Genomic DNA, 22,027 nt, shown 5'->3' on the forward strand with positions numbered 1-22,027 from the left:
TCAAAAGGTCATGACACAACAATTGGGCTCATGTTACCAGATGATTTCTAAGTTGGGGACTTCAAAGGTTGACATGTGGTGCAAGATTTGAGATAATGGTGTAGATTATTCCTCAGCTTGGGCCAATAAAATATGGTTTAAATCTTGGTTAGAACTTTGAGAAATTCCAAGTGTCCCCCAAAGATTCCGTCATGAAATGCATTCAGGTATTGTTGACAGCATTGTCTGGGCAAAAAAAATGCGGGGCTGGAATGGAAGCTTGTGGTAAAAGAGCAGGCCATCAATCACTTGGAAGTACAATGGCAGCTTTGTAGAATGTAACTTTTCAGTAATGGCCTTGACTTCGGGATCTTCCAATTGTAAAATTTTCAAATCGTCAATTGTGGGGAGTTGAGTTGGAACATGAGAAAGGTAATGGAGTTCGAGATGCAACTGGTTGGACATTTTGAGCAAAGACCACATGAAAACATGAGAGGGCATCAGCTACTTGGTTCAGTTTCCCTAGTCGGTAAGAGATGCAAAAATTATAGCCTTGAAGTAGTAAAACCCATCTAGCCAAACGCCCTTGGAGTTGCTTTTTTCGCATCAAACTTATCAGTGCTGCATGGTCGGTCTACACCTCAAATTTAGTGCCATGAACATATTGGTGTAACTTCTGAATTGCTCAGACAACAACAAGGCACTCTAATTCAGTTCAACATATCTTCCTTCTGGAGGGGTCAACGACCTATTAAGGTAGATGATAGGGCGTAGATTTCCTTGATCATCGTGCTGTAATAACACTACCCCTAACCCATCTGTAGATGCATTCGTGTGAATGATGAAGGGCTTTGATAGATCTGGGTGCCGTAACAATGCATCTTCTTTTAAAATCTCCTTAGTCTTGTCGAAAGCTATCTGGCTCTCAGATTCCCAAATATACTTGACATTTTTTTGCATGAGATTGTGCAAAGGGGTAGAAATTTGTGACAACTCGAGCATAAACCTTGCACTGAAACCCACCATGCCGAGAAAACATTGCAGTTGCTTGACATTACGTGGTGCTGGAAATTTGTGCAATGCCTTTACTTTTGTTGGGTCGGGACGAATACCATCACTAGAGATGATAAATCCTAGGTACTTTAGCTTTGTTTGCGCCCACTTGCACTTGAGGGGATTCAGTTTGAGATTGTATTGCTGGAGCAATCCCAAGACCTGCAAGATAACTTCTTTGTGGTCTTCCCATGAAGCTAAGTGAATCAACACATCATCTAAATAAACTAAAACTTTTCCAACTACTCTCAAATAGTGAAGTACAAAATTGATGACTCTTTGGAAAGTCCCAAGAGCATCATTCAAAACAAATGGCATTACATTAAACTGGTACAGACCGAAGGTGTCCGAAAAGCCGTCATAGGTCAACCGTCTTAGGTCGATCTTATGGCTTAATTGGTATCTGCCAATAACTTGCCTTCAAATCAAGGGTAGTAAAGAATTTCGAATTTGCTAAGGAATTGAGGATGTCATCCAATTAGGGCAGCGGGTACTCATCTCTAGAAGTAACTTTGTTTAGAGGGCGGTAATCTATGCAAAATCTATAGGAACCATCCTCCTTTTTAACTAAATGTGGTGCATATGCCCACAGGCTTTTCGAATGTTGAACAATGTTGCATCAAATCATCTCATGGACATGTCGATGGAGCACCCGAACTTCTTTGGCAGAACGACGTCTCTGTGCTGTCGAGATGGGCTGAGAATTGCCAGTAGGGATCTCATGGAAAATATTGGCAGAAGTTGTAGTTGGATTTGGACCTGCAAATGCACCTTGAAAGATTGAAAGGAATTTTTAAATTTTGGCTTGCCTAAACATTTCTTCAAAGATGTAACAACTAACTACCATGTCAGCACGGTCAGGTGGGCTTGTCAGGTGAGCTGGCAATCATCATGCTATTAGTGAAACCAAAATTCAAGAAGTCTCAAATACAAAAAAGCACCACTTGACAAATGGAAGAAAGAAACAAGGCACAAGGAGAGTATAACAACCCAATGTCGATAGTGTTATTGGTGTTGTATTGTACTTTGAGCACAATTATATTGGGATTAATTGATTTGGTGATTCATCCAATTGATTATTAACAACTAATTTGGTTGAGTACAGGTGATGTGAACTAATGATAAGGATTGGAGTTAGTGCGAGGGTACCTATTGAGGTGTCACACGATGCATATCATATGGCATAGGTCAATTTTTGTGTTACATTGATATTTTGTATGCCTTGAGCAAATTTTTTTTATCTAAGAGAGGACATAAATCATTTTGGATAAATCAAGCCCAAGAGGCCATCATTGTATGAATATTCTAACATGAGATTTCAATTGTTATCCTCTACTTTGTTCCTTATATCAGAGAAAAATATGGATCCCCTTGGTAAGGATTCTTCATATTTTTTAAAGGTTGAAATCCTATAGCAATGATGTGATTAATACTTGGTTTCCTGCTTAGAGCATCAGCAATTACATTTTCTTTGCCAATTGATATTGAATCATGGGCTAAAAGCTTAGAATCATGGGTTGAAAGCTTGTATAAATTATGCTTATTTGATGTGCCTATTTGACATCAATGGTTGGGTCAACAAGTTTTAATCCTTTGTTGATCGTAGGTAATGAAAAATTTGCCTCCCATTAGATAATGTTTGCACATCCTTAATGCATGAACTACGGCGGTCAATTCTTAGATGTCCATGGCAAAATTTATATGAAAAAGATATGAAATGTCTAACTAAATTTCAACACATTCTATGCCAATTTTATCAACTAGGGGCATAGCAATCTCTCCTTCTTGTACATTAACAAAACCTATCCTGGGTTCCTCAATTACTTCATGCTCTAACTCAGCAAATTCACAAGCCTCATCATAAAGACGAGGTTGAGGCTCTAATGATGATCCTTGCACCCGATCACTTGTAGCTCCCGCCTCTTGATCAACATTAGGCAACTCATTCATTGCATTGATCCATTGGAAAATGAATGATGCTTGGCCTTAGTCCTTCTCAATTGAGGTAGAGAAATATCCAATTGTCATCATCTCAAAGCAATTTACCATTCTATCCCCTGGCACATGTGTGAGATTAGTTTTATACTTGCAAAAACCAATCATGATATTAAGGCTCTTGCAACACATATAGCATCAATACATAAATAAAAGAAATACTATAGGAAAATACAAGAATAGAAATTTTTCTTGCATGAGCACCTTTGCAACTGACTTATGTTAATTGGTCATAGTTAAATGGGCTTTCATCAAAGGTTGACCCCTTCAGTTTATAGCTAAACGAAATGTCAGCTATGTAGAATTTACAATTCATATTTGGGATCTTTTCGACCATGTCCATGATATCAATATTGAAGACACCATACTACTGAGGCTTGAGAGGACATCCAGGTAAAGAGATTTGTTTCATGTTAGAAGTAAGCAAAAACCATTCTTGGTAGGCTGAGGGCTCTGCTCTCCTTCTCAAATTTAGCATATTCAATATGAGAAAGGAAATTGGCAGGACATGGAAACACAGTTGTATCAAGCTATCACGACTAGTTGAAGAAATTCTTTGTTGCCTTCAAGAATATTGTAAGTTTTATTTAATGTGTTATACTTTCATTATTCATAATGAAAAATCCTTTTTCTTGTTCTGCTATTACATAATAACGTTTTTAACATGTATCTTGTTTTATCTTTTTCTTGCAATAACATACTAATATTGGTTCAATGGATTATTCATATTTTTGGCTCAAAAAACAAGAGCTAGGGTTTGGGTAGTTTTTCCTAACCTCCTCCCATGACAAACAACTTAATCGGAACATCATTTGTTCTTGCATCTTCATATTGTCCTTGTGCCTATTTTCACAAAGATACATGTGATATCATTGTTAATAAATGAATATCTTAAAGAAGAATTTCAAAATTAATTAAAAAATAATTTGAAGAAATACTTACTTGTCAAACTCATTTGTTGTTTCTTCAAGCGATAACTCCTTGGCAATTATTGGGGATAGAATAAAAGTTATAACTCTCTCATCATTAATCCCTTGCATGGACTTCCAAAGAGTGATTTTCATATTATCAGGAATGGACTTGATGGAGACATCAACCTTCCTATCCTTCCCTTTGTAGGACACATTTGGATCATCTTGTTGGATGGCCTTCTTTTGACCTTTCAAGGCTCTCAAGTCCCACAAGTTAAAGTTGTGGTCCACTCATTCCCAAATTGGACCACTTCTAAATGCCAATTGAAAGAAATTATCATATTACTTTCATCAAACACCAATTCTGGTTCTAGGCAACAAAGTTTTCTTAATTCAATGGAAGGTTTAGAATTTGTTACAATCCACTCCAGATACTCATTATGGAAGAACCTATAATGAAGAACTTGATGTGTTGAATAATAGTCATAGTCAATAATGTGGTCCCATGCTAAGAGCTTAGCCTCCTTATTGGTAAGACCTGCATAGATCTTACATCCACAATTCTTAAAGTATGGGGAGTTAGGATACTCAAGTAATAATTATCTTCTCGCTTGAGCAGAATAACCACACCCAATGCAATAGTAATCATATTGATCCACACGACGAGGATCAAAGTTAGCCTTTGTAGAACATTGCTATTGATCGACTTTTACAAGAAATGGAAGAGAATTAGCTATAAGATTGATCTTCATTTTACTCTCAAGGTTATGCACATGCAAAGGTACAGGTGGATGGATTTCTAACACTCTTGTTCTAGTGTCCTCATCAATTGGTGGCCAGTGAATCTTATTGATATGTATGTAATAAGTCCTCACATCCACAAGTTTTCCTTTTTGAATTTGCTCTCTCATTCTATTTTGTTTGGATTCTAGAGCTGCAGGTCCTAATGGAGCACTAGAGACCTTTGTGACACATACATCTTCTTCATCTTCATCATCGTGCACATGTTTTCCTTTGTCATCCGTCCTTGCCTCAATTCTTTAAGATTTTACTACATACATTTTCCTTTGAGTAGCATGCAAGGACTTGGTTGCATCCTCATCTCGATGTCTCCATTATGGAGGTTATAAAGAAACTAATTGCTTAGGTTGAGACTGAATGAAAGTGGCATGCTTTAATATCTCAGTGATAATGTTTCTATCTTCCTTGATGCATTGGCTTAGAGCTCTTGCAAGCTCCAGAGGTGTGGAAACATCTTCACTAAAGAGAGATTCCATAATAATTACATGCCATATCTTGTTTATTTATAAGATTGTAGTGAAGAGCATCAGTGCCATCCTCATCATACCAGAAGGCTTTCTTCTTATAACTTGATCTCTTCCTTGATCAGATGAAGGCAATGAATGAGAAGATGCATGTTTTGTTGTAACTGGGCTTTCAAATACTGGTGATTAATCCTTATCCTTAGGTGAGGAGGGCTTTTTAAATTTGAACTTGAGAGAAGGTTGTTGGTTGCATAAAGAACTACGAAATCATCAAAAGATGTTATATCACTATATTTATGAAGAAGACATTAAGATTTTATAATGGATTTATTGAAAGCAGCTTGAAAATGACCTAAAGGAGAGATGATAGCTTGAAGAGAGGTGATAAGTATGATGAATCCTTTACAAAGTTCACAGACCAAAGTCATCGGTAAATTTTTCATATAAAATTAAGACAAAAGTTGATGATATTATCAATTTGCATCATAACTTGTAACAAATCTTGATCACATCATTGAGTTTTGATGTATATTTGTTGATTTGGGAGGAGACGAGTACTTGGCCATGTTTGGGGAAAAAGCAAAAATTTTGTGTCTCTATCATTTTTCTCCCTTTATCACATCCAGCAGACGCAGGAGATAGAAGAAGAAGGAGCCGACAGAGGAGATTTTGGAAACCACACAACTTATAAGAGATGAAAATCATGGCTTGAGATAAAGAAGGCATGAAAATCATAGATTGGTGGATGCGGAGGAGATGAATTTATGGCTTGGAAGATTGCATGTGATTTGCTATGAGAGACGATATGGAAAAAAGCTCGTGAAAAAGGCTAGTTTTCAATGTAAAAGAGTTACTTTGTTCTCTTCAATTTTGTGCAAAAAACTAATACAAGAAAATTTTCAAATTTTAAACAAGTTATGATAGAATTTGATGATGTCATCGAGTTTTGTCATGATTTATGACAAAATTTGATGATATTATCGAGTTTTGTCAAAAATGTATGTATGAACTTGATGATATCATCTCTATGTTATGACAAAGCTTGATGTTGTTATCAACTTGTGTCATAATTTATGATAGAATTTTCCTAAATAAAAGTATGAAATAGTAAAATGAGTGTAATTTTTGAACTATAACTCCTTTTTTGGAATTTTGTAGAGCACGAGCGACTCTTTAAGCTACACTTCATTTGCCCATGATAGTTTACTCAAATTTGAAGATAGTTTATTCAAATTTGAAGTAGAAGACACTCAAAAATTGATGACAACCTAAGGTGGTCATTATCTAGCCAACACATATCCCCTACTAGTAGCTTGCAATAATCTTTTTATAATTAGAGATCATATAACTCTTTTTATGGCTCATTACTATTTTGTTAAAACTTATGACACAACTTGATAATATCATCAAGTTTTGTCATGACTTATTTCTACACTCGATGTTGTTCTCAAGTTATATCATTATGCCTATTCTCATGACCTTTGGATCATTATAAAACTCGGCATTGTACCTATATTAATTACCATGCTAACAAAGAGGTGGCCATTGAATGTAGATATTACATAACTAGAAAATATTATCAATCTATTTCATAATTTATAATGCTACTTGATAACATGATTAAGTTAAGTTATTACTCACGACACAACTTCATGATGTTATCACCATTTGTCATAACTTCTTCATAATATCATTGAGTTGAGCACACAACTTATGACAAAACTCAATGATGCTATTGAGTTTTGTCATAAGTTATGTCAAATCTTGACAACATTATCTATTTGTGTCATGAGTTAAGCCATTACACATGATATAACTCGATAATTGGTCATAAGTTATGATAAATATAGATAACATCAATGATTTGTATCATGATCTATGAGTCAAGTTGATGTTGTTATCAAGTATTATCATAACTTCATCAACACTATGTAAATTGGTTTCAATTCATGAACAAAAGGTTAAAAAAACATACCCTTTAATCATATACATTTGAAAAAGGAATATTTTGATTCCATATGGAATCTCCACATTTGATAGAAATTCCTAAGGTGTTCACTTCCACATTTTCATTGACTCCTCAAAATTACTTCAAAATCATGTTTCTAGCTTGATACAAGCAACCTCATTGACCAAAATTGCAAATGAGGAATGTGCTTGTGGGATCTCCATTATATAGTCTTTGGATTTGAATTGCATTATTTTTAAATTTCTAAAGTTTTAGATTCCAAGGCTGCTAAAATTAGTTTTTAAGGTTACTAAATTTGGATGCATTGTCCTCATTTCCCTCGTTTCTTAAAGAAAAAGGTCCATACCATGAGTTCTATCCCATGTTACAAATCTAGGTCTCCAACAACCTTATCTCAAAATCATGGACCTTCTCTTGTGTCAGCCATGTCCAATCCAAGTTTTTGTGACCTGCCATAGTAGGGTTCGCCTTTGATACTAACGATGACTTGAGTGGAATTACACATGCCTATGGCAAGTCAGAATGGTCACCATTTTCAACAAGAGTTATCACGTACGCACTTCGGCTGATCACATGTCTCACATTCCCAAAATGGAGGACTAGCAATAGGGGTGGAAGATGATATTCCAAATGCCCCACTATTCCTTATTGATCTGATTCCAAAGTGGGCTCAAGATACCAGATACTCCTTAGCCAATGGATTACCTCAGGATAAGGCCCCTAAAAAAGACTAGGTTAGGAAACTTATTAAGGATGCGGCCCCATATCAATTAATACATGGCTAGCTCTATCTCATGGGAAAGGACGATGTAATGCACCTCTATGTCTATGAAAATGAATTTGTGGAGGTTTTGGATGAAGCCCATTCGGGCATCGCAAGTGGTCATTTTGTTGGAGAGCTTACAGCCCACAAGGTGTTACAAGCAAGACTACGGTAGCCAACTCTCTTTGCGGATGCGGCCAAATTTGTTAAACACTGTGACGAGCCTCCATCCCCCACAACTAGGACTATATGCCCCTAACATGAGTCCTTACCAATTAGCCCTTTGAAAAATGGGGCATTGATTTTGCAGGACCAATCAGTCCAACAGCTAAAGGGACTTAGGCCCGATATATTATCATGGCCACATATTATTTTACAAAGGGGGTAGAGGCTAAGGCCACCAGGAACGTGGATGCAAGGGCAACCACTAAGTTCTTGTATGAGAACATGGACCTCCCACTGAAAATCATGCGTGACCAAAGAACACATTTTATCAATGATACAATCTGCATTATAATGAGTGAGTTTCTCATCATTCATAGGAAGTCCACAGCCTATTACCTTAGAGAAAATAGCCAAGCCGAGAGCTCAAACAATATCTTAGGCTGTACAATGGCATACGCGGTGGAGGCTAGTCATAATGGCTTGGAACATATGCTCACCGTGGCACTTTGGGCATACCAAACGGCATATAAGTTCATCACCAACTACATCCCTTTAGCTTAGCGTTTTGGATAAAAGCAGTCATGCCTATGGAATTTGTAGTTCCAAGCCTCATAGTTGCAATTAGGGATAGATAATCCGAAGAGGTGATTTTAGAAAGGCTAAGTGAGCTTGAGAAGCTCAATGAGATAAGGTTGAGAGCGGCATATGGCATAAAGGTAAAAAACTATGCCGCAAAAAGTGGTTTGACCACAACCTCCAGAACAAGGACCTAAAAGAAGTAGACCTTGCACTGTTATATAGCATAAGGAACACAAAATGTAAATTGAAATATTAGGGTATGGGTCCATATTGGGTTGTGGAAATCACACAATAAGGGTCATGCAGAATGACCCTTGATGGCATTGAAATGGATGGTTACATCAACGGTAGCCAACTTAAATGCTATTATGGTCCCCTACACTCCAAACACTGTAGGCCATCCATCGGGAAAAGGAACTAAAGAAGGAAGTCGCTCGTATGAAAGAACAATCGATAGAGGAAGATGAGCTCGGCAAGCCAATGCAAAAAACTTAGGACTAATAACAATATGCAAGGCATCTGTGGAACCCACCCCTATCATGGTACACATAGTGAATGAAAAGATCTCACCCACAATAGGTTGTATGGAATTGCCCATATCGGTAAATAACCATAGCGTGGCGAGAAGATGTTATGTTATGCCTACACATGCCATGACCGAATAGGTCATTCTCGGCAGGACTTGGTGGTGTGCAGTCAATTTCCAAATTGACTAGCGTGAATGCACAATGACCTTGATAAATGATGCCCCTTCCCCTCTCTTTCTCTCCATTCCCCCTTTGAGGATTCACATTGTTGCAACTCCAAAAGCCATTGAAGTGACACCTTGGATGGAGACTGCACATTTTTGGCACCGTTGCCGGGGAGACAAAGGTGTGCTTTTTCTTGCACATGTTTCTCCCGTTACTTTCCATTGCCATGAAGCTTGGTTGTGGAGTTTAGTGTAGAGAGTGAGTTGAAAAAGTGAAGGAAAGAGAGTAACAAGGAAGAGGGAAAAGACTCAAACTATTTTTTGGAAGTTTTTTGGTGGTTTATTGTAGTTTTGTGTGCATTGGTGGAGGTCTTGAAATCTAGGAGGAAGTGCTTTGAATCATTGTTAAACCTTGGATGAAGTCCCATCCCATTGGAAAAGCTGAAAAGTGATGATTGGGTTGAAGTTTCAAGGTCTTGGGAATGATAAAAAGTCCATCTTGGGAAGAAAACCTTCCATTTTGGTCCAAACTTGCTTGTTTTTTGCTATTTTTGATTCCTTTTGGTTGTTTCTTGTTGTTTAGTAGGTAGATTAGCTAGAAAACTAGTCCTCACACACTCCAAACACTGCACAGAGGCCCAGGAAACTCAGAGAATCTCAAAAAAAATTTGGCTAGAGAGTCCATGAGAGAAGCACCGGGTTAGCCTAACACAACACATACATTAGGATAATAACCCGGCGCATGGTGACTTACTTTTCCACCAAGATATTGATGACTGTGTCAAGATACCATTGACTTCATCGAGTATCATTAAGTTCATTGAGTTAGGACTGCTAACATTCTGACATTTTTTGATAGTGCTGATAGCTTGACACTTGACAAAATCTCGGATAGTTGACATAATTAATGACCAAATCTTGTCCAAAATAGAGGTCAACTCTTTTTTTTTTGAAAAAAAACAGTGCTGATTATATTACTTCGAAAAACAAGATACAAGAGGTTAGTTTTGCAACTGACGGCCGCGTTCACAAATCGGACGCAACCCTACAAGGAATCAAAAAGTTCTCTCTTGCGGAGGGATCAGGCGGGTGTGAGTAAACAGCCAGAGAGGTGGTGAATAACGCCACTGAAGGCCCTGAGAAGTATGCTCGAAGAAGAGGTCCCTCGTATCCCAATCTCGGAGGAAACGTCTCCGCTTCTCCCGGCCAGCCCGGGAGTCTCCCTGAATCTGGTCCCACTGGCCTCTGAGTGTGTGGATGATCTCACTCCAGATGTCGGCCATGATCTGGGCAGTCGAAAGAGGGGTACCACCAAGGATCTGCGCGCAGCGCGAGGTCCAAATGTGCTAGCCAGCGATGCTACTAATAATCTCCCAGACTGGCTGCCTCTCCTGAGAACCTGTGTCCGCCTTTGCCAGGTGCGGCGGGATGCCCTCCAGCGGCCCCCAAGTCCCTTGTGAATAGAGGTCAACTCTAACCCCATGCATGTTGGGTTACTAACCCGCTGCATATGCAACCTTACCAACTCCACACACATTGGGTTACCAACTCCACACACGTCGGGTTACTAACTTGCCACATATGCAACCTTAACAACTCCACGCACATTGGGTTATCAACCCCATGTACGCTAAGTTAGCATCCCAATGTACATAGGGTTAGCATCCTAGCACACACAGGGATACTAAGCCGGTGCACACACTGGGTTAACAGATTGACTATTAGAGGAATATTGGAAAGTACACATGCTGAACCACCTGAAGATCATCCACCCTGAGCTACCTACATATGATTGAGGTTTGGAAAGATCCTAGGAGCTAAGCTAGAACTGAAAGATAGTGCCTCCAACAACTTGTTATTGAGTCAAGAGACCAGTCTAGTGTCAGCCTCATCCAAAATCTTAGTCTCGAGCTCATACTCTATACACGGTCTGCTACAAGGCGATTCACACTCAGAAGACTCAATTAGCTTTGATGCTGAAATGGGGGAGAACCCAAACCCGAGAGCCACTATGGCTCCTAACTCCATCTCGATTAGGCCCCAATCCTCCACACCTTTGACCATAGCTTCGCAATTGAGGGAGTCATTCTGATGTCAATGCATGAAGGCTAGCACAAAGAAATCATCAAGTATCTCTCAAAGTGGACATTCCCTGACAATGCAAGTAAGAACGGATGGTTAAGGACCACCCTGAAGTCATGGAAATACTTGCTCATAGGTAGTTACTTGTACAGAAAGGGCACATGGTCCTTTGATGATGCATCTTTTTGCACAAAAGAGCACTCGTCATGGAAGAACCCCATTAAGGGGTTGCCAGTGGTGGGGGTGAACACTTCTCCATTGAAGTTAGTGAGGAAAATCCTTAGTGCAAGATTATGGTGGAGCACATTCTATGCCGATAGCACTATAAGAATTGTGATGCATGTCAATGAATTGGAAGGCTATCTTCCAAGCTCAAATGCCCCTGCAATTGACCCACCCATGGGAGCCTTTCCACAAGTGGGATTGAACTTCATCTGTTTGTTCACTATAGCAATGCATTCAGTGAAGAACATATACATGGTGGTAGCAACAGACTATGTCACCTAGTGGGCTAAAGCAAAAGCTCTCTTGGACAAAATAGCCTATAGCACAGCATGGTTCTTGTACGAGAATGTATCTGCCAATTCTATGTCCAAGTGGGGTTCACTTCATGAATTTGGTCATCGATGTGATGACCAAGGAATTCCCCATTTAGCATAGGAAGTTGAGGATGTACTATCTACATGTGAATGGCTAGACCAGGTCTTAAAAGATCCAAAAGTTGATAATCCAAAAGATGGTTAATGAACAATGAAACGACGAGGATCACAAGCTGCATATAGCACTGTGGGCGTAATGAACCGCATTTAAGGTAACGATATATACTCCATTCTAGTTGGCATTCAGGCTTGAAGCAAATGTACCAACAATATTCCTTGTGCCAAGTCTATGAGTGGCTATCCAAAAATCAAATGGCTAAGAAGAAGCCATAGCAAAGAGATTGGACAAGTTGTCTAGGATTGACAAAGTCAAGTTAAGGGCTGCTTGGACCCAAGGCGTAAGTCAATGGGAGGCGAAAAGCGTGGTATGATCACCAAAGTGCGGCATGATCGTACTCGTGTAGTGCTCCTTTAGGAGCAATGAAACAAAATCTCCAACATTGGTCATGCATAGGACCCTCTGAAATTAAAAACTGCTTCGATAATGGGATGACCGCCCTAGAGGACCTAGAAGGAAACGAATTGCTAAAGCGTATCAATAATGAAGATCAAGGTATTTTGGCCATAGGTCGAATTTTAGCCAAGCAAAATTCATTAAGGAAGTCACAAAAGAATGAAAGGAAGCAGTTGATCCAATTTGAGTCATTACACATCAAATCATATGGAATCATGATTAAGGGCAGTGCCAAAATTGGGCATAGACAGCCATAACGCTATACTCTTGATGAGGCCAAATCTCCAATTGGATGGCCTAATCATAGCACGAAAAGGTGGCACAGCTGACAGTTGACAAGACATGGGAGGGAGGGCATAAACCGCTCGAGTTTGAAGAGCTCATTTTACAAATCTCCATGCCAAGTGCGAGCTCCTCTTATCTTCCCTTGCCAGCATCCATTCCTTCTTGTTCACACTCCCACCCAAAGGTGACGAATGTGACTTGTTCTTTGCCTTGACTACCTATCCTGCAATTATGGCTGGTTGCCTAGCTAGCATAGCAACGGGATGAGCAATCGTTTGACGAACAAATAGTAAGACTACGGATGAAGGGATACATGTGCCGGCCATGACAGAAGATGAAGCTAAGCTCTAAAGAAACAAGAAGGCAAACTAGCACCCCTGCACTCGATCATGGCAAGGCAACACTTGGCAATGAGACAACAAGTAGATCCAATAAATTGGAGCCACAAGGACACAACTCAAAATAGAGGAGGGGCAAATGTTGACCCTTGGAACTAACGTTTTGAGGATTCAACTTCGACCAAAGGAAAACTTGAAGATCGAAGGATGAAGCAGGAAAACAAAGCTTCCAAGCATGAAGTAGGCAAACAGGCAAGGGTAATTGGGGAAGCTAGCCAAAGGAATGGGCCGAGTAGGAAGCAACTCGAGTGCCCCCCAAGTCAACATCGTGTTCAAGATGCATGTCTTGAGACAACAGGGATGGATCACATACCATGATCACCAAGGCTGTGTGCATTAGGTGACAATTGTGTAAGCTAAGACCCATGGTGCTAGCCGACAAGAAAAGTGGTGCCACATGACGAAGGGAGTAAATGAAAGACTCATAATTAGTGATAAATCTAGTCCATATATAAGTGATGAGTATGTAGATAAGTTGTACTTTACCCTTCGCGATATGAAGAGCCACCTATCATGGGGTGTGGCTTTTGAATTCTAACCCGTATGTTTTTGCAGATTCATAATGTTTTTGAAATGTCATTCAGTAGAGTCTAGACGACAGAGAGATAGAAGGCTATGTTGCATGAACTATCTAATAATGAATGAATGATACTATTATGCGCAGCTCATATTCTTTGTTTCTGGAGTGTTTTCCTTGTATTTTTGCATAGCACAATTATGAGAGATGAATAAGTGTTGATTCTTTTCTATGTCAGTGTGACAAAGAGATTATTTGATCTATCTTCATTTGCATTGAGCAATGACTCCATGGCTTCTATTCCAAAATTTGTGTAGAGCATGATGAGTTTATTCGGATTTCCCATTATTTTTTAACCCTTACAAACCCATTAACAAGGACCCCGATTATCAAAGACACGCAATAGGCACAAAGGCCAAGAAAAGCATCATGAGCCCAGACCGATATGAAACAATGGCATTGACAAGGAAAGTGTGAGTCATTGTAAATGTGGTGGGTAGTACCCACCATGAATGTCAGATAAAAGTTTGGTAGGGTGCTAGAGTCCTAAAGTTAGAGTTGTTTCTACAACATTAGCATACTCGTGTGTGTAGAGTGTAGTGTACAATTGTTTGTATGCAAGCCAATTTGGCTAAGTAATAGAAAGGCTTCTTTAAATACTAATAATTGCAAGCTTTCCTTCTCTCTCTCTTTCAACATTTGCTGCGCTTTGAGTTGTACATCCCCCCTTGCCTCCATGGTACACATACATTTACCGATCCACATTCGCTTAACGCTCTTCTAATCATCTACAAGAGGCAATTGCCCCACATACTCCAACGAATGAAGGGCCACAAGACAAAGGGTCTAACCAGTCACACCATTACCGCAATTTGGCATTAACAAGCTCTTGGTTTGACTCAAACGAAGGATGTTCCCATAAAGGGGGTGTGATGGAATGTAATGATCAAGTCCTTTCTCATTCCCAAGAATTATCATCTTGAGGGAAGACCTACTTCATGATGTTTATCTTGAGGAAAGGTATCGAGGAGTGATCTCAACATCATGTTCATATTGTGCATAACACTAACATAGAAGAGTGCTAAAAAGGCATAAGGGTTTAAAACCAATGATCAACTGATTTTGTGCATATTAGGGAATGTGTCAAGCAAGGAAGGTATTTTTTGAGTGTGCTCATGTAGCATGAACTCCTTGTGTTGAGATGGGCAATGAAGCCCAAACAGTCTATTAAGCCCTTCTTACTTGAGAGTCACTCTGGAGGCGGTATTGGGTGGTTTGTAAAGTCCAGAGTTCTCTTTACAGACCGCCCAATCTCGCCCAATGCGTGCCCATGGTGTGGGCATGAGTTGGTACTCTTTAATGGGTAGGGGGTTTACACAATATCCAAGCAAGAATCTTTCAAAAGGTTAGTAGTAAATGCATTGTTGACATAAGACTGCAACTATACTTGAATTTGATGAGAGTTTGGGTTGCCCATGAAATTTCATTTCATGGGGCTGGTCAGCTACTGCCTCACCTTTTGAAGTCTGCCCAATTATGGCTGTGTGTAATGGGGGTGAGCCCATCTAGCCTAGTGCGTAAGAGGTTGTCCCCATAGACCCTCCTGTGAGGATATGAAAGGTGCAGTTGTTGGTTGGCCCCTTGTCCCCATACCCATGCTTGCAGTAGCTAAAACCTAGTTTTTGAATTGCAAGTGGAAGAATTTAAGTTTATAGAGTTAGGTTTTAGGCAAAGGAGGGATCCACGTGGCGAAGAGAGAGAGGAGATTTACTTGTATATATTAAGGAGAAGTTTATTGAAGTTGGTGACATGGCAAGAGGATGGTGGTTCGGAGAGTGATTGGAGGTTTGGAGAGAGGAAAGAGAGGGATTGTAGGTTCGGGAAGAGAGATGTGGTGAGCATTTTAATGCCCGTGCAAAGCACGGGTACAACACTAGTTGAAAGAAAGAGAATGCAGCGAGTTGCAAAGACCATGTGGAGGATTGTAAGGAAAAAGCCGTCTACGAGGGACTCTTATTTCACAAGAACACTCGTGCCAGTCAAGTGACCTCACCAAACTCTTGACACACCTACTGAGAAGTGGTCTGGCCCAGGGGTCGAACGCAAGGAGACACTCCGCTACTCCCTCCCCCCCTCTCCCCGAGGTTTGAGGCTAGGAGTTGACGGGGGGCCGTCAAAAGTTAACAGTGCCGTCAGCCTCAGTCTTTTTTCCTTCTTCTTCTTCTTCCTCCTCAAAACGCTACATTTTTCTCTGCTTTTACCCCTCTTCCCAAAACTCTCACCTCTTCTCGCTTCCCAGATCTTCGCCACAATGGTTCCCTCTCTCTCTCACACTCTTATGGATTTGTAATTTCCGATTCTCCATCTCCTCCTCGTTTTTCTTTCCTCACTCCTTTTTGGTTTCCATTCGCAGGTCGTCTTGGCCGCTTCCATCATCACTAAATCTGGCAAAGGTAAGCTCCTCCTCTTTTGTCCCTCCCCCTGCCTGCTGCAAAAATTAGCCCTAGATCTGCAGGAATTCGTTCTTGGTTTCGCTGCGCAGTAGATCAGGTCCTGTCAAACGGAGGATCACGATCTTTGCCAATGCCCTAGTTGTGAGATCGGTTTTAAGGGCTCCACTTTTGATCGAAGGGATTGTGCTCACCGTCGGAAACCTGCTCACTTCTGCAGCCCTGGCATCTCGCCAGTTCGTAGATATGACGAGGATACGTATTGAAGGTTTGCTGGCTGCCTTCCCCAAGTTGGTCGGCAGTGGTAAACAGCATACGTACGTTGAAACCGAGAACGTACGCTATGTTTATCAACCAATGGAGCAGTTATACTTACTTTTGGTCACGAACAAGCAGAGCAATATTCTTGAAGATCTGGAAACTTTACGATTGCTCTCAAAAATAGTATCCTTTCTTCACTCTCTACTTTGGCAAATGAACTAGGAATTTGTAAGTTGTATAATAAGTATAATCTAGCGGTCACATTCTCCTGTAAAGTGTCAGAACCTTGACAAACTATAGGTCCCTGAATACTGCCCTGGTTTGGACGAAGACGGAATATGCAAGGTGGCTTTTGAGCTTATATTTGCTTTCGACGAAGTCATTTCGTTGGGCCACAAGGAGAACGTCACCGTTGCACAAGTGAAGCAGTATATTGAGATGGAAAGTCATGAAGAAAGACTGCACAATCTGATTGTACAGAGCAAAATCAATGAAACCAAAGACATAATGAAGCGCAAGGCCAATGAGATTGATAAGAGCAAGGTGGGACTTCATCCAAGTAGCTTGGACATGTAGAATTAACCTTAATGTGGAGATTGAACAAAGACTTTGTTTATTAGCAATATTAACTATATGGCAGCTGAACGTACGTTTGTTCTTGAAGACCATATGCTCATTGCTAGCCTTATCGCTTTATGCAGATCGAAAGGCACAGGTCTGAGAAGAATAGCTTCATTCCTATCTCCACAAGTGGGCCAGTAAGGTTTGATTCGAACGGTTTCAACGATCTCAATTCTGCTGGAGGGGGGGGCTTTGGAAGCAACTCCAGTTTTGGATCTTCTTTCGATTCAGATGCATATAAGCCAAAAGGTTCTGAGCTTAAGAAAATTATTCGTTGGCTGTAAATTCGTATGAGTCAATGAATTGGTTGTAGGTTTGGCCCTTTGTAGTTTACCTGCTTTTAGGTATAACCTGGTTAGTGCTTGGTTATTGCAGCCAGGGGCTCCTTGCCCTCATCAGCACCATCTAAAGGCCTGGGGATGCAGCTTAGCAAAGGACAAAAGACCAACCAGTTCTTAGAGTCTCTGAAAGCAGAGGGTGAAGTAATCGTGGAGGATGCTCAACCAGGTGCAGGGCCTTTAAAAGCTGCAGTATCATCAAGCGATCCCATCACAATATCCATTGAAGAGAACCTAATTGTCGCCCTGAAGAAAGATGGTGGCCTTGAAAATCTGGAAGTGAGGGGAACAATGTCTTTAGCAGTCCAAAATAAAGAGGATGCTCGCTTACGTGTCCAGGTTTGTATTTAAAAGCTTCACCTCTGTTTGTACTCGAGATTTAACATATTTTAAAATTCTTTTCACTGCTGCCTGCTGCCAGGTCGAGACTGGCACCAATCAAAATTTTCAGTTCAAGACACATCCTTTAATAGACAAAGAGGCGTACTCAAGAGAAAACGTTTTAGTCCTCAAGGATCCCTCCAAATCTTTTCAAACTGGCACCCCTTCAGGCATTCTGAAATGGCGGCTGCAGAGCAAGCAGGAGCAATTAGTACCTCTGAGCAGTAAGTTCATGAGATGGGGGGTTTCTTCAACTGTTACCACTGGATATTCACTGGTTGGATTCTGGGTCCTTAATTTGCTTTCCTATAGGAAATAAAGCGTTGAGCAAATTGTCAGACTTGGGTTGCTAATGAGATGTAAATGAAATTTGTTCCTTTTCCAGTTAATTGTTGGCCTTCCATTTCTGGAAGGGAGTCCTTTGTGAATATAGAGTATGAGGCATCAAAAACCTTTGAGCTACAGAATATTTCCATAAGTATACCTTTACCTGCACTTCGGGACCCACCAGTGGTGAACCAGGTGGATGGGGAATGGAGGTAAGCAATAGAAAGTCTGCTGCTTTGCCAAGGCTCTTTGCTACTTCCTCACTCAGAAGCAGTTGCAGAGTTACGATATCTAGTATGGCTTCTTGGATTCCCAGTCTAATTTACTCTACTTGTTCATGCAGGTACAACTCCAGGGGGTCTACATTAGAATGGTCAATAGTGCTTATAGACAGTACAAATAGAATGTAAGTTGGCAGTATAGGCTGCTTTTCACCTTCAACTAGTCTCTTTGTCAAGGCCATTGGTCTCTTCCTAGATTGTGTATTCTTTCATGGCCTAAAGTTGGACATCCATGATGACATGGAATTTGCAGGGGGTCTATGGAATTTGTCGTACCAGCTGCAGATCCTTCATCTTTTTTCCCCATAGATGTGAAGTTCTCTGCACCCCAGATTTTTTGTGACATTAAGGTATGAATTATCATATAAAGTTCTCTCAAAGGCTTGTGGAGCTAAATCACAATAAGCTAAATCAGGGATTTATCTATGAATAAGTTGCTCACCAGTTTTGCTGTTATATCAAGGTCTAGTTTCATCATAAGATTGTACTGAATTTATCATAAGATTGCTGTTATTTCACCATTGTTTTATCATATGATTGTACTGAATTGTTCTGTACACCCTTTGTAAAACATCAAAAAACAATTTCAACAGGTTGCAGCTGTTACTGCTGAGAATGGAGGGGGGCCTTTAAAGTATGGCGGAAGAACTCAATTGATTGTAGACAGTTATCAAGTGGTGTAGGACACAAGCCTGGCAGAAGGGTGCGTACCTGAATCCAATGAAATGAAGTGTCCATACCTTAGTTTGAGTTGAAAGGAGTAATGAGGCTCTTGAACCTGATTCACAGGCTGTTATGTTGCACAATGTGGAATTAGCCTTATACCTGTGCATGCAGTACCTCGGACTCTCAAATAGCTGTCTTGATTGAGAGAGTTTTTCCCACTGAGACGGGTTTCTAATCGATTAGGTGAGAACTGATAAGGCTAGTTTTAGCTCTATGTAGCATTTTGAGAATGTATTTGAGCAGTTGGTAGGTGAGCTGTGGTTGGAAGCTTCACAGTTCAAAGGCTATGAAACTCAGGGATGTTCTTCTGGTGATGGGCAGGGTGGCCAGCCTGAGTTATTACTTCTCTTACAGCTTTCCTTGTGAAAAGTTTTACCAGGAAGCTGCAATTTGTTTCAATCTCACCGGCGCATTTTTTCAGGAAATTAGAGGTCCTTGACTGTTTTCCTGCTGCTTTTGATAATGCAGCCCACTATGTATCTTTGCCTACTCAGATTATTTTCATGAAAGTTAGAAAGTCCAGCATTCCAGGACAATTCCTTCTGTAAATTGCCCTGTGTGGGCTGTGGACTTCTAAAAATGGTTGAACTTAACTTGATTGTTAGAGAAACCTAGACCCTTGGCTAGGCTAATTTCTCCACACAGCGGAAATAGAAATGGATAAGGTGTGTGCGACAGACAGGAGAATCTCGAGAGAGGAGAAGGGAATATTATAATCCATACTTCAAACTGTGCCCATGAGAGAATTTACAATTACTAAATTTAGGAGAATAGACGACAGTAGAACAACCCAAAATATCTGAGAGTGTTGCAGAGCGCTGAGCCAAACATTCCTGACAGAAAGCTCCACCAGAGATATCAAAGCATGCAGCAATCCTCTACCCTCGATGCTCTATGATGAGCACAAGTATTGCTTCTACTTCCTAGGGGACGACCTACCAATCTCAAAGCAAGCGAGTAGAAAATGGACAACCAAGAATAGTACCATCTAAGTGCCCAAAGATAACATCTGATAGAGTAGGAATAAGTGAATATTCAAAATATTAAACCCCCATGCATCTTAGGTGATCAGGCATAGTTGTACTATAGTAGGCGGACCACTTACGATTCGTTTTAGTGCGCTAAAGGCACTCCATTTCATTGGATATGAGTTTCTCAATGTCTGTGAAAGACCAAGGAATCCAAGGCAAATGAAATTGCACAAAGGCCATTATATCGGATTGCACTATTCGAAGACAAACATGCAGTGGCCATGTGGGGAGCTTTTAATAATCTATCTTATGAAAGAGCTTCTGCAAAACCCATAGTCTTTCCTAAATATGCAAACCAATGGGATAGCCAAACGACGGACAATCTGATTAGCAAGCAAAATCAATCCAAGCCATAAAATGCGGTGCCCATCACTTGCATGGAGAGGAAAGAGTTTGGATTTTGCAAACTTCAGTTTCAATCTAGCTGTAAGACATAAGATGGCGAATATTTGAGATAGTTTCTTAGAAAAAAGGAATCATTGTCATAGGCCTGATTAATAAAAGGAACAACTCAAGGGAAATCAATGCCATGCAAACACTCGCAAGAAACCAAATCTTCCATATGCATTAAGAGTGGATGTGTAGCAATGGCAAAAAGCAAAGCACTGAGTAGACAGCCGTGGCAAAAAGTAGAGCATTGAGTAGACAGTCGTGACGGACAGAGTGTCCTATCAGACAAAAGGCAGGAATCATAAAACCAATAAACCACTCTTTGCATCCTATATCCAAAACCCAATCTTTGCATGACATCATGCAATGAAATCCCTGATCGTAGCAAATGCTTTTTCAATATTTATTTGCATGATCAGAGAATCCTAATGCGTGTATTTGGCATATTCAATACCAACATAAGTATTTGCGATATTATCCATGATTTCACAAATCCATATTGTGCAAGATGCAAGCCTCTATATAAGATATACAGGATACGCAAGACCAACATTTTAGACATGATCTTGTATAAATAACAGGCATCAAGGTGATTGGCCTCCAATCAAATAGATGCTGTCGTAGAGGCTTCTTGGGAACCAAACGCAATGACCTTTATTCCAAGAAGAGGGAAAACTACTAGATAGCCAAGCATCATTGATCATGCATAAAAGAAGACTCATTTGGTTCCAAAATTCAGCAAAGAATTCCATTGTGAGGCCATCCCAACTTGGGGATTTAGAACGTCCCAATTTAGCCAATGCCCCTTTAACTTCAGCATATGTCAATGGGAATTCCAATGAATTAGCCTCCTCAAAAGAGAGGATCGGATGAACATGTCGAAGAAAAACATTTTAAGCAGCATGCTCGGCAGATGAAGAGGACAGAGGAGCAACAAATAAATCCAAAAAATAATGATGAACCACCTCATCAAGTTGTTGATTATTTATTGTCCAAAAACCATCTGGATGCAAGACACAATGCAGAGAATGCATTCTATAAGAAGTATGGCGACTTCTAAAAAAATATTTGGATGAATACTTGGTATCTTGCATGGCTTTTTGGTAGGAGTACAGCTGTGATTTCCTTAATTTACTTTGATCATTTTGAGCGAAGCAATTAATAGCAGCATGAAAATTAGCTTGCTCATTGGAAGACAATATGTGTTGCTGCATCACAGTAGAAAGATGTTGAATATGAAGCTTTGCATCAACCACTTTAGCCCGTAAATCATGGAGGTAACTCTTTCCATACTCTTTAATCAAAATCTGCATCCCCAAAGAAAATTGCTTCCATGCCCAATCCAGATCTACCAAAGAGTGTAGGGTAAGTTGGGTAATGAGGCCCTTGACCATGACTGAGAAGGGGTAGTGTTGCAGATATAAAATGTTCAACAATAAATACCTTTTGGAAGGCA

General features: G+C 40.2%; 1 protein-coding gene across 1 annotated transcript; it reads left to right on the plus strand.

The window, feature by feature from the left end:
* Window positions 1-15,945: 15,945 nt before the first annotated feature.
* Window positions 15,946-19,677, plus strand: LOC147904333 (coatomer subunit delta-1-like). The gene is made up of 11 exons (XM_087385945.1): window positions 15,946-16,079; window positions 16,179-16,218; window positions 16,436-16,659; window positions 16,777-17,019; window positions 17,178-17,346; window positions 17,473-17,774; window positions 17,857-18,040; window positions 18,202-18,355; window positions 18,487-18,549; window positions 18,678-18,774; window positions 19,018-19,677. Exons 1-11 carry the CDS (start codon window positions 16,077-16,079, stop codon window positions 19,105-19,107), a joined length of 1,569 nt encoding a protein of 522 aa, XP_087242071.1. The 5' UTR covers window positions 15,946-16,076; the 3' UTR covers window positions 19,108-19,677.
* Window positions 19,678-22,027: the final 2,350 nt, after the last annotated feature.

Source organism: Dipteris shenzhenensis, chromosome 2 (assembly GCF_047967505.1).
Source record: "Dipteris shenzhenensis isolate YYH24624 ecotype China chromosome 2, Dip_SZ_1.0, whole genome shotgun sequence".
Lineage (NCBI taxonomy): Eukaryota > Viridiplantae > Streptophyta > Polypodiopsida > Gleicheniales > Dipteridaceae > Dipteris > Dipteris shenzhenensis.